The 12,823-nt window shown below is 63.1% G+C and overlaps 1 protein-coding gene across 1 annotated transcript; it reads left to right on the top strand.

Annotated features, from left to right (window-relative positions):
• The first annotated feature begins 257 nt into the window (after positions 1-257).
• On the top strand, positions 258-6,328 carry LOC123381701. Its single transcript, XM_045043404.1, has 2 exons — positions 258-1,690; positions 5,692-6,328. The coding sequence occupies exon 1, from the start codon at positions 531-533 to the stop codon at positions 1,590-1,592; it is 1,062 nt and encodes a 353-aa protein (XP_044899339.1). The 5' UTR covers positions 258-530; the 3' UTR covers positions 1,593-1,690; positions 5,692-6,328.
• The last annotated feature ends 6,495 nt before the right edge of the window (positions 6,329-12,823 follow it).

The following is a 12,823-nucleotide window of genomic DNA, read 5'->3' as shown; positions in this document are numbered from 1 at the left end:
GTGGACCGGCCATCCCGGGGCCGGCCTGGGATCCCGGCTCCTGGTTCCTCTGCCCTCTCTGCTTCTCAGCCATCGCTGGGCGCTCCGGCCCGCAGACGCCCTCTCGGGTGAGAAAGTCACGCCGGGTGGGGTCAGCTCTGTCTCCTCCTCCGGGCCCCGCTGCCCCTCGAGGGGCTTAGGGTCAGGGCGTGCACCCTCAGTTCCGCTCCGGCCCCTCCGCCACGCAAGGGCAGGAGGTGGGGGTGGGAGGGGATCTGGGGCGGCGGCCCCACGTTGTGCGCGGGCCTCCGCCAACGAGATTCAGATGCATCTGAGACGGGTCTGCGAAGTCTCATACCTATAACTTTAAATTAAAAAAGCCATGTGCTGTTTACGGTCCTTCCGGCAGCTTGGTGCTGGAGCCCATAAAGATCATATTATAGTACAAGCCATTATGTGCCGAATTTACTGTATATACATTTCTAAATGGTTCGGCAAACAGCGGCCTGCTTACGGGCAGGGAAGGAGAACTGGTTCATTTTGGGTAACAAATGATCCTTGATTTGATTTTAAATGCAGTGACAGCCAAATTTATTTCTTATTTAATCACTTCCCTGTGCCGTGGAGAACAGGGTGATATTAAACTCCACAACGCAGAGCGGGCTCTGGAATCCGCCGAAAGAGCCGCGCGAATAGATTATGTTTATAGGGTAGAGGGAGATTGTAGAGCCGTGCACGTAACCAGAATGGGTATTTTTGTCATTTATACAGTGGTTTCCATCATTATTTCTCCCCGCTTCCAATTTTTCAGTAATAAAAATATAGGCAATGTGATTCTCTTTGCATTACAGATAAACCACCCTGATTCTTTATTAAATATTTGTATTAATCTCAAGTACTACAAAGCGTTTGCGCGGATAAATCAGGCTCCGGGCTGCCATTGCCCCTCTGCGGGCTCTCCGCGAAGCGGCCCCTTTATGAGCACACGGTCCCCGAAAAGAGGATTTCCGTATTCACTGCCAGGCTCCCTTCTGTCGCCGCTTTATGGCCATGTGTCCGCGGTGCGATCGGCGCCGACAGCATATTCGTTCCTCGAGATCCAACGATCCAACGATTTGGGTCATCGCTCCTCGGTCCCCGGTTTTCTCTTCTATTTAATTAGGAATTACTGTTCTGGCGTCACTCACGGGCACCAGCTGGGACGCGAGACCCTCTCCGCCGCACAGGGGGCTCCCGGAGAGGCGCGGCTGGGCAGCACCGAGGTGTTTGTGGGCGGCCTCGGTGTGTGTTGGGGGGGGGACGGTGGGCACCAGTGGGGCTCCTGGCCTCGGGGGCAGGGAAGCCAGGGTGCCAGCTCTGGTCAGACCCCTTCCTGGGTGGCCTGGGGTGACTCGGCTGGCCCTCTCGCCATGGTGGGGGACACATGGGTGATGGGGGGCAGTGGACCCACTTCCCTGGGAGGCCGTAGGAGGTGGGGTTCTCCCATAGCACGAGAGAAAGGAGGTTCCCTCGGCCCCTGGCTGTGTCCCCACGTCCTCCCTCCACCCCTGGCTGATGTGAGTGCTCCCGGGAGGTTAGACAATGCTGCCTCAGGGCTGATGACAGCACAATAGTGGGGACCCCTCTCGGTGGTCCCGGAGGGTGTCTGCTCTTGGATGGGGTGCAGATCTCGGCCTGTGCCAGCTCAGAGGTGTGTCTGCCGGGGGGCCTGGTGAGTGAGAGCGGGTGAGCCTTGGTTAGGGAGCCCTGTCCCTCAGTCCCTGGAGGGACACCCCAGGTCCACCTCGACCAGATGATGCTGGAGGAGCAGACTGGGAAGGCTTCTTGGAGGAGGAGCTCTGGAGAGGCCATGTGTCCGGCGGGAGCCGGACGGGGGAAGGAACAAGCCCCAGGGGCAGTGCAGAGGAGGCAGGAGCAGAAGGAAGAGTCCCCGAGTGCGGGGCTGCACGACTGCCCAGGGAGGACGCCCTGCTCCGGCTCCCTGTGGGGCCCCGTGTCAGGAGGAATCACAGGACGCTGTGGGCACCCTCCGAGGGCGGCCGCACACGGGTGCTCAAAGCTGCAGGTGTCTCCAAGACAAGCTTGGATGGAGGTGGAGAAGGGGCAGACAAGCACTGAGCCTGGGGTGGACGGACACAGAGGAGGAGGGGCGACCCGGCCCCAGGCAGTCGGGCCCAGAGCCGGCGGGGGTGGGGTCTGGGGGTGTCAGCAGTGGCCAGGTATAAGCACTGTGGGGGTCCTGACACCCCGCCCACAGCCCACAGCGGGCGGGGCCCACCTGCTTTGCTTGTAGGCCCAGGGGCCGGGCCGTGCACAGCGTGTGTCTGGGGATGGGTGGTGTCCGGGAACTTCGCTGCCTCTGCGAAAGGGCCTGCGTGGAGGAGGGAGGGCGCCTGGCCCGCCTGGCCAGGCACCAAGGGAACGCCGTGTTCCCACCACCTCCTCGGCAGGCACCGGGTCTGAATGCCACGCATGTGCACTGCAGAGCCACCAAGACCTGGGGAGCTAGGCTGGGGGATGGGTGGGGGAGGGTGTGGGAGGGGCTGGGGGGGTGGGGGAGGTTGGGGGCTGGGTGGGGGAGGGGTGGGGGAGGGGTGGGGTGAGTGGGGGCTGGGCGGGGGAGGGGTGGGGGCGGGGTGGGGGCTGGGTGGGGGCTGGGCGGGGGAGGGGTGGGGGCTGAGTGGGGGCTGGATGGGTGAGGGGTGGGGGCTGAGTAGGGGTGGGGGAGGTTGGGGGCTGGGTGGGGTTTGGGTGGGGGAGGGGTGGGGTGAGTGGGGGCTGGGTGGGGGCAGGGTGGGGGCTGGGTGGGGGCTGGGCCGGGGAGGGGTGGGGGCTGAGTGGGGGCTGGGTGGTGGAGGGGGGGCTGAGTGGGGGGGGCGGGGGCTGGGTGGGGGCTGGGTGGGGGCTGGGTGGGGGAGGCTTGGGGGCTCAGTGGGTGTGGGGGAGGTTGGGGGCTGGGTGGAGGAGGGGTGGGGGCTGGGTGGGTGATGGGCTGGGGAAGCTAGGGGACAGGTGGGGGAGGGGTGGGGTGGGGCAGTGTGGCTGTGGGCCTCCCCTACCTGAGCCCCCGTGACCGTCTGGGGGGGCCCCTCGGTGGCCCAGAATTTCTGATCTTATTGGAGGAATAGGGCTGGGGTAGGGGTGGGATGGAGTCGCTGAGTGAAGCAGTCACACCCCCGTGTCTGCTCCCGTTTCTCCATCTCTTAGTGGGACTCGTTCCCCGTGGGAGGGGTGATCACATGAGTGACAGGGGCAGAGGACAGGCAAGTGGGTGCCCACTGCAGCAAATGTTGGACCGAGTTCGCCTGGGCTCTGGCCCACTGCGCCCTCCTGAGTCTCCACCCCACCCCTCACCCTTTTCCAGCCTGGCTTGCTCACCCTATGCCCTGGTGGCCCGAGAGCAGAGGGCCGAGAGGCCTGGGTGCGTGTCCCGCCCGCACTGCCCGGTGGCCACGGCCAGGGTGGGACCCCCCCCCCACCTTCCCCATGAAAGCAGAGTGCAACTCGGGTGCCCTGGGGCTGAGAGGGGCTCAGCACAGGGAGAAGAGGAAGGTGGGCCAACACTGTGTCCCCAGGGGGTTCCACGAGGCCCTCCCTTGGGACAGACCGTGGCCACCTGACGGGAGGCCCATGTGCGGAGCCTGCTAGTTCTGACTCATTTACGCTGGGGGCGTCCCTGGCGTTAATGCTCCTGGCAGTTGCATACAATGTGGTGGGAGGAGGAGGAGGGATCTGTGAAGCCCTGGGAGCACCGTCAAGCCCACAAGAGTGGCCCCTGAAGGCGGCCAGCCTCCCCCTCCCTGCCCCAGGGTCAGGTGCGTGGGCTGAGCTGAGCCCCAGGACCGTGAGGGCGGGGACCCCGCGGGTCAGCCCACAGAGTCCTAGGGTCTGCGGGGAGGTTCTGGGCTATACCCCGAGTGACCTCAGCCACAAGCCCCGGGTTCCCAGAGGCCCTGCTAGGAATGCACGGTGGGGCAGCCGTGTCACCCTGTGACCGCCCTCCCCGGCACTGTTGGGGGCCAGCCGCCTCCCCGCACACGGCCTCCATGGAGGCCGCTCCCAGCCCGGACCCGCCTGGGACTGCAGAGCGAGGGCTCCTCCCGGCCACCCTCACGGCGTGTCCTCAGGCTGGACGGAGCCTGTGGGGCCTCCGTTTCTCCCAGTCTGGAGGTGATGCCTACAGAGCCAGGCCGGGGGGTCTGAGGGTGGGGGCGACCGAGGAAAGAGCCAGCCAGCCCCGGTGGTGAGGCCACGCGCTCCTTGGAAAAAATTAATTTTGTTTTGCTCGGATCACGCTGACTATGGATTTGCCTGCACCTCTGAGGAGGTCTGGATGGTTCTGGTTTCTGGGATATTACACTAGGAATTTTGAAATATTCCAGGCACCGTGGGTCCTGTGGGCTGAGCCCGCGGAGCATGGAGGCCCGAGGTCGTGGCGGAACCCCCCAGAACCGCTGAGCTGGGGCCCGGCCCTCCAGCTCTGCCCTGCCAGTGCCCTCCACCCCCACCCTGCCCCGGGGCAAGGGTGCAGGACTCTCCCTGCTGCCTGCTGCCAGCACCCCAGGTCAGCCACGGCCTGGGAGGGGGGCCACGGTCGCAGCGACGGTGTGCCCCCGACCCGGCGTGATGACGAGGGCACCTCGGCTCCGGGGTCTCCCACACCCCCGCCCCGGTCCCGGCACGAGGAACGCATCAGACAGATCCCAGCTGAGGGCCGTTCTGCGAAGCCCCTGGCCTGGTTTCCCCGGAACCGACCAAATGGTCAACACCAGGGAAAGTCTGAGACTCCATCCCCGCCCAGAGCGGCTGTCTGCAGTGCGGGTCCGGGGGGGGGGGTGGGGAACCCCGGGCAGGAAAGGGACTTAAATGAAATCTAAGGAAATCGGATAAAGTGTGTACTTTAATTAATTAAAAAAAAATGTATTCCTGGGGGTGCCAAGTGGTCTCGGGGAGCATGTGTTGGGGGCCTGTGCAGGTCCCTCTAGCCCCAGACCCCAGGCCACTTTGTGGGGTGCCTGGACCGCCTTCCCAGAGGCCGGGAGCCTCATTTAGGACACGTGGGCTCCGGGGGACCCCGCAGGCTCTCGGGGAGAAGACTCGGGCAGACAGACGGACAGTGGCCGGCGCTCCGAGAGGGTGTTTGGAGGGAGAGTGGCCGGAATAACCACATTTTAACCCATCATAATGTGGACAGTTTTGTTATGAAAAACACCAGAAATCCATTAATGTAAATCATGAAATATTCAACAAGGCAGTCGCTTAAACGTCTCATGTTCCCAGAATCGGTGCCGGATGCTTCCTGCCTCGGGGGCGCCCAGACATCAGCTCTTTCGTGCCTGTTCAGAGGCCATTATCTCAGAACTGGAAAGCGTTAGCTCATCGCTGCGGACGCCCGCCCGCCTCCCTGCCTCCGAGTGAGGGAAAGGAGGCGCTTCTGGGGCTGCGGTGGCCGCAGCCCTCCCCTTAGGGCCACCTGGACCCGCGCCCCCAGAGGTGCTGTCCCGGAGGTGGGGGGGGGGTGGCCGTGGTGGAGCCACCCCCCTGCCAGCCCCCTCCGCGGCCGGGTCACCGGTGTGAGCCTTCCTGGGCGTGAAAGTCCTCCCTAAACACACGGCCCAGCCCGCAGCGGTGCCGACGGTAAAAAGAGCTGCCGTGTTTTCTTGCTCGCACTTCGCTGGCCCCTTACAGGCCGTCTCTCATTTCTTCTGACAGCGGGCTCAGGTTGCACAGCTGGTGAGAGTCAAGGCGAGGATTTGGATCCAGAATCGTGCTCTCCACCATTACACCCGGCCCCTGGAAAACTCCCCACTGCAAACACACAAGATGAGACAAAGCAACAAACCAAAGCAAAAACAAAACAAAACAGGAGGAGGGCGAGATGAGAGGATGGGCCCGGGGGGTGGGGGGGGGGGGGACGGCTACCACCCACCCAACGGGAGAACGCAGCGTGGCACGGACGTGGAGGGTGGGCGCCCCGCGGGCTGCCGGCGCGGGTGCAGCGTGGCTCAGACACCGTGGGAGACAGGGTGGAGGTTCCTCAAAGGACTGGACATCGGTCTGCCATATGACCCGGCGCCCCCACTTCTGGGTATGTCTCCGAAAGAATAAAGGCAGGTTTTGAAAAGGCATCTCAAGTGTCCAGTGACAGATGGGTGGGCAAGCGAGATGTGGGGCGTCCACACCACGGGATATCACTCGGCCTTCAAACAGAGGCAAATCTCGGCACCTGCTACAACTGGGCGAACCCGGAGGGCACCGTGCTGAGTGACGTCAGCCCGTCACAGGGGGACACGCCCTGGAGGAGCGGACGCTCACCGGAGGCCCTGGAGGAGTCGGAGCCACGGACACGGAGAGCGGGAGGGTGGGGCTGGGGGAGGGGAGGGTCCACGTGTAACGGGACAGAGTCCAGCCTGGGAAGACGAACACGTTCTGGGGACGGAGGGGGGACAGCTGCTCGACAGTGTGAATGTGCCCGATGCCCCTGAACTGTGTCCTTAAAAGTGGTAAAAATGGGGGCGCCTGGGGGGCTCAGTCGGTTGAGTGTCTGACTTCGGCTCAGGTCGTGATCTCCCGGTTCGTGGGTTCGAGCCCCGTGTCGGGCTCTGCGCTGACAGCTCGGAGCCTGGAGCCTGCTTCGGATTCTGTGTCTCCTTCTCTCTCTGCCCCTCCCCTGCTCACGCTCTGTCTCTCTCTCTCCCAAAAATGAATAAACATTAAAAAAATTAAAAAATGGTTAAAATGGTGTGTGTGTGTCTGTGTGTATAACCACAATTTTAAACATAAAAAATGAGACTATGAGAACCGCAAACAGTGTGTGTCAGGGCGTGAGGGCAGGACGCAGGGGCAATGCCAGACAGCAGGGCGGCCAGGGGCGGGGGTGGGGGGGTTCAGCACGTTGGAGAGAGGCACGGCCACACCTTTTTGGCTGGGGTGGGGGGACCCTCTGGACCAGGGATCTGGGCGCAGGAGGTGCTGGGGTCTTTCTGACGTCTTCCGTCTTCTCCTCGCGGTGGCGAAAGCAGGCAGGTGTTTGGTGAGATTTCCCAAGGACTTTGCATGTCAGACTGCAGGGGTTCCCCAGCAAGCGGGGGGGGGGGGTTGGGGGGCCGGTGCAGCCTGAGGCTGTGCACCTGGGGCCACCCCAGCTGTGAAGGGGCCTCAGGGGCCTGGGTCCCACCCTGCCCTGCACTGACTCCCCATGGCCTCGGGAGGGCCCCTGCCCATCTGGGGGCCTCTTGATTCCCCCACCGCCCCGGGGCTTCCTGGAACCAAGCTGAGATCTCCTGACACCAGCACTCTCCCCTGGGGTGCTGTGGCCTCAGCCCCTGGGACAGGCTTGCCCCATGTTCTTGTTCCAGGGGGCAGGGGTGTGCAATCGGCCTTTAGGGCCCCCACCCAGGACCGTAAACGGCATTCGTGGGTGAGCCAGCTTTGCCCCCTAGGCCCCTCCCCCACGGGGCCGGTGGTGTCCCTGTGAAAAGTCACTGCACGTTCCACAAATGCCATTTCAGCAAAGAGCACACAGCCTTCTGGAAACCAAGCCTCTGGAGGCCCCGGCCACTCAGATTCTCTGTGACAAGATCCCAAGGACAGTTGAAGACGTCGGGTTACGGTAAAGCCCCTCTGTTCCCGGGGTCAGTGCTGCCTCCTGTGCGCACAGCGCTGTCCGCCGATCAGAGCACGCTTCCGGCACCGGCTGGGGGCTCCCTCTGGGGAGCCGAGAGAAGCTTCCCCGCCCCATACGATCTCCCCTTTAATCCCATCGCTGGGGCCCACGGGGCAGCATCTCGGCTGTCAGCAGAGGACACTGTGGACCCCTGGAGGTCAAGACCGCAGCTCTTACACATCCTCTCTAGCACTGTTCTGGAAAAGTGAGGCACGATGTAATTCCCCAAGAAGGGTTCTCTTGGGGGCCACGCTTTGTAAGGACGTGTTATCTCCAGAGTAAACCTATGTCACGGGTCCCTCCGATCGATGCTTCATCCATTCATTCTTCACTCGTGGGAACAAGAACGAGGTCGACTGCAGCTCTCCCGGGAGCCCTGTGCTGGGGCTGGGGTCCAGGATGCAGTAATCCCCGCCACTGAGGAGGGACAGGCAGAAGCAAACACAGGGAAATGGGAAGACCTGAACTCTGACCCAGGGGACTGGGTCCGGGGGTGCACAGAGGGTCCCGGCTCATGCCTGGCAGGGGCAGCCGGGGTGGGCTTTGCAGCCGAGGGATGTTCGAGTTGAGTCTCGGGGGTCATGGGGGCAGGATAAGCCGAGGCAGGCGCTTTGTGGGTGCAGAGCGTGAGCAAGGCTAGGCGGGGGTGGGGGTGGGGGTGGGGACAGGCCTGGGAGGTGCAGGGTTGGGCCTCCTGGATGGCCGACCCGAGGCCAGGCTGAGGAGCGGCCCCCAATCTGTAGGACGGCCTCGGTGGGGGCCTTCGGGGTCTCTCCGGAGACAGGCTGGGGCTAGGGAGGCCGGCGCTGGAGACAGCACTGAGGCGCAGGGGAAGGGATGGGGTTTGAGGAGGGCCCTTCCCCTCTACCACCAGCCCATCTCTGAAAAGGAGTCCCTTCCCATACGAACAATTATGGAAGGGAGCCATGGCATCTGATTTTCCACTTAAACACGTATTTAGTGAATTGCTACGGTTTATTGGGCTTTCGGAATGGCCTGTAATTGCATCGAGTGGTAGAAATCACACCCGGAGGGCGCTCCCGGGGAAGCTGCTGGGTGTTACCACTAGTCCCTCTGCTACTGGGAACAGAAGATCCAAACTTCAGGGCAGTGGGTCCCTATGCTCTGTCTCGCCAGACCTGAGGCATCAGCCAGGGGGCGAGCACCCCGGCTCTGGCGCTGGGTGAACCTGGGTCCAATCCTGGCTCCAGACCCCATTTCACAGATGGGCAGTTGAGGCCCAGAGTGCCTTGCCTAAGATCACTCGGTGTCAGGATTTGAACTGCTATCTGTCTGGCTCCTGGGAGAAGCTTCCCACCCCCTCAGCTGGCTCACGGTTGGAGACACCGTTGTGGCCCCACGCATGCAGAGTGCCTGCAGAAACTCGGCGCACCTGCTTATAAACTGTAAAGTGCCCAGGGGAGGGGCGGGGGGGGGGTACAGTATGTTCACTGCTGTTCAACCATGTTCCCGTGGGCTGACTGCGTGTCTGGATGAGTGGTGGGAAGGCCTGGCACCCCCACCCGGTCCCCTACAGGGCAGGGACTGGCTCCCTGGGACTGTTTGTGGGTGACCGGAAAGTCACTGCCGTTTCATTGTTTCAGGGCCTGGAAAATTACTATTCGTGACAGCAAGCTTAAAAATGAAATAATAAGTCTGTCCTTTTAAAAAGCAAATTGTGACACTGGAATATTCATGAGCTGTGACTTCACGGGAATGGCAGCAGCCGGGAGATTATCATTCGGTTAAGTCAGCAGCAGAGGAATTTAGGGAAATGCACTTGTCACTCTGAGGAAACGAGTGATTAATACTTTTCCTGTTTGCGGGGCCCCTTAACGGGCGAATTTTTAATGTCATAATTAATTAACCTTGGGACCACTCCTATCTGCCAGGCTCCTGAGGCCTCGGCTCCCCAAGGGCAGGGTGCGGCCAGCTTGGTACGTGCCCCCCACTCATGGGTGCCCGTGACCCATGGGGGGCTGTGTAGGGTCCCCTCCAAGCTCACGCCCACCCAGCACCTCAGAATGGCTTCATTTGGCAACAGGGTCTTTGCAGATGTGATGAGTTAAGGGTCTAGAGACGATGTCATCCTGGATTTAGGGTGGGCCCTGCATCCCGTGACAGGTGGGCGCCCTCCAAGAGACGGAGAGACAGAGGCACGGAGAGGAGGGAGATTTGGGACACAGGGAGCCGGCCCAGCGCGTCTCCAAGCCAAAGGACACCAGGGATTTCTGGGATCACCGGCAGCTGACCTGCGACAGACGCACTGACCCCCCACAGCCACAGAGGGGACCAGCCCTGCCCACACCCGTGGCTTCCAGAGCTGGATGAGTAGATTCCGGTTGTTTGAAGCCCCCTGCCTTGTGAGACTTTGTTCTGGTGACCCCCGGCCACTCCCACACCCAGTGACCTTGGGGGGCGGGGCTGGGGGGCAGCTGAGAGAGGCCAGGGCCTGCCTGGGACTACATCCTGAGAACCAGGAGCCCCCCACCCCCCGCCCCGGGCACTGGCAGTGGGGCCGTGTGCTGGCTTTTGATTGAACAGGATACATGACCAGATGCCTGCCTCTCCGGTCCTGGGGTCCCCCGCTGAAAGGTGTTGGCCCAGAGCTGTGCTTTTCCAACTGGGCTCCCCAAGGCACCCACAGGGGTGGTGGGGCTGTTTCCTCTTGTTGGGTGCCTCGGTTTCCCCCCAATCACTTCCTCCTCCCTCCTCCCTCCTCCCTCCCACTTCCTCCCTCCCTCTGTCTGGAGAGCTCTTAGTCACTCATTAGGGCCCGTTCCCACTACCCTCGAAGGGGGTGCTGGCCCAGCCGCTGTGCCCAGGCAGGCTCCCCGGCAGGGGCGCTGAGAGGACAGGGGCTGGCGCCTGCCCGCGGCTCACCCGCCGGTCTGCGGGACCAGGACCACAGCTCGCCCCTGCCCTCTAGTGGCCGCCGGGAGGCACCGCTGGCAGCCGCTGCCGGGAGGCTCGGGATCCCCGCAGGGTGGATGCCCCTCCCCGCCGGGCTCGAGGCCCCCTTGGCCGGGAGACCCTCTGCAGCCCTTATGGCCTAGCCACTGCCTGCCCAGGGTCCCGGAGCTGCGTCTCAGCCGGCGTCAGCGGGGGAGAGGGGGCCATGGGAAGGGAGGTCGTCCCCTTGGCACCTCCCAGGGCGGCTCCGCTCTTCGCGGGCCCTCCGGGGTCCGGAGCCAAGGCTGCTCCGCCGCGTTCAGGGAAACCCTCGGCTCTTCCGGGCTCGACCTTGGGCCCTGGGCCTGCCACGTTCACACCAGCAGCACCTCCCGGAGCCGGCGGCCACCTTATTCCTGCCGCACTTCCGGCACCTGAAGCGGCTCCCGGTGCACCGTAGGTGCGAAATACGCGCCTGCCGGGCACCCAGGCAGGTGCGCAGGCAGAGGCTGCGATGAGTGGCAGGCGCAACGTGCTTTAGGGACCTGCGTCTGTTGGGAGGGGGGAGGCAGGCGTTAGGCGAGGGGAGAAGCAGAGCTGGCTGCGGGCAGGCCGGTGGGGGGGGGGGGTGTCCAGGGCTGCCTGGGATGCCGGGTCTTTACACGGAGGAGCCTGAGCTGTCACCTTGCAAGGCAGCGGGGCTGGCGGCTGACTGCTCCCCAAAGCTGGGTGGCAGGTGCTCCCTCTCTGGATGCACACGTGTCCTCATTCTCACCTAGAAGAGGAAACAGAGGCTCAGACAGGGAGGAACCCGCTGAGGTCTCTGGGGACAGCGTGGCCCCCTCAGGGAATCCCAGGACAGCACCTCGTCCCTGCTCCCAGTGGACTGCCAGGAAGCAGAGCCCGGGAGGAGGAGCCCCGGACCCAGGTCCTCTGGGGCGTCTAGTACTCTTCTCCTGAATTCCTATGAGAAGAGTTACTGTTTACGACTGCTTCTTTAGGTCTGTCTCCTCGGAAACAGATCACTCAGGACACCCGTTCTGCAGGGGGTTATGCCCGCGTGACGGGGTCAGGGTGAGCGGTGCCCAAAGTGCTGAGGGGTGGCTCAGGGCAGGCACAGTCAGGGTGGTCTTCCTGGAGGAAGGGGGGGCCCCGAGGCCAGGAGTTGGTAGGTGAGCAGGGAGACTCTGTGGATGGAGGGTGCTAGGCACACGGCCAGGCTTGGCTGATTCGGCTGATAAAGGTACAGTGAACCGCTTTTCGAGAGTTGATTGCTGACATACGACAGGAAGGCCCCCTGGGCCCTCGTCCCGCACACGCGAAAGGCCTGTGGCGCCAACAGGAGCTGGGCCGAGCGGTACCGCGTAGCCCCTCGCAGACAGTGGCCGAGCCTGTGTGTGGTCTCAGAGGTGTGCGCCCCACCATGACTCCCTCCAGTTCATGCCCGCATGTTCTTCTTGAGACCCCCCCTTTTGGATCTCATGGTGCCTCGCCCTTAGAACTTCCTGGTACCATTCTTCTGTTTCCTTGGTGGGCTCCTCTCTGCACAGGGGGGCGGGGTGAGCACCACCGTCCTTTTGGCTCCTGTGGACGAGCCGGCGGCTGCCCTTCCTTGTCTCCAGCCGGGCCTGTCCGCTGGACCTCAGCCCTGCGCACTCAACTGCCTTCCGGCCCGGGCCCCTCGGATGTCCCCTGATGTCCAGGACTCCTTGTGCAGAGCAGAGCTCAACACCTCTGCCGCCCACCCTCTCCCGCTCCCTCGGGTGCTGGCACCGAGGGGCACCCTGTCACGCACGCTGGAGGCACTCATGGGATCCCCGATTTTGCTCTCCCCAATACCTGCCCTCCGTCAGATGCATTTCCAAGTGCCACCGCCTCCACGGTCTTGGTTCAGATGCTTCGCATCACCCTCTGGAAGATGCCGTAGCTTTCTCCCGCATCCAGGCTGGCTCCTGTCCTCCTCCCTAGCCCCACCAGAGGGTGGTGACCATCCACACCGCAGCCCCCACGGCCTCCGATGAAGGCCACTAGCTGTAGCGCCCCTTCCTGTGGCCTGGCCCCACTGGGCGCCTCCAGCTTCCTTCCCTCCCCTCGCCGCCACTGCCTCCCAGCCGAGCAGAGAGCCCGCTCGTTTGCTCATGTCCCGACTCATGGAGGCGATCACTAAACGCTAACAGGACAAACGAAATTCGGGCATGGTCAGAGTGATTGTGGGGGAGAATAAGAACATGGGTACAAAGCGGCACGGGGACAGTAAACGTCCGAAGGGGACAGACGTGGGGAACA

Source organism: Felis catus, chromosome D4 (genome assembly GCF_018350175.1).
Source record: "Felis catus isolate Fca126 chromosome D4, F.catus_Fca126_mat1.0, whole genome shotgun sequence".
Classification (NCBI taxonomy): Eukaryota; Metazoa; Chordata; class Mammalia; order Carnivora; family Felidae; genus Felis; species Felis catus.
The sequence above is the reverse complement of the archived record's forward strand: the minus strand, read 5'-3'. Positions and strand labels throughout refer to the sequence as shown.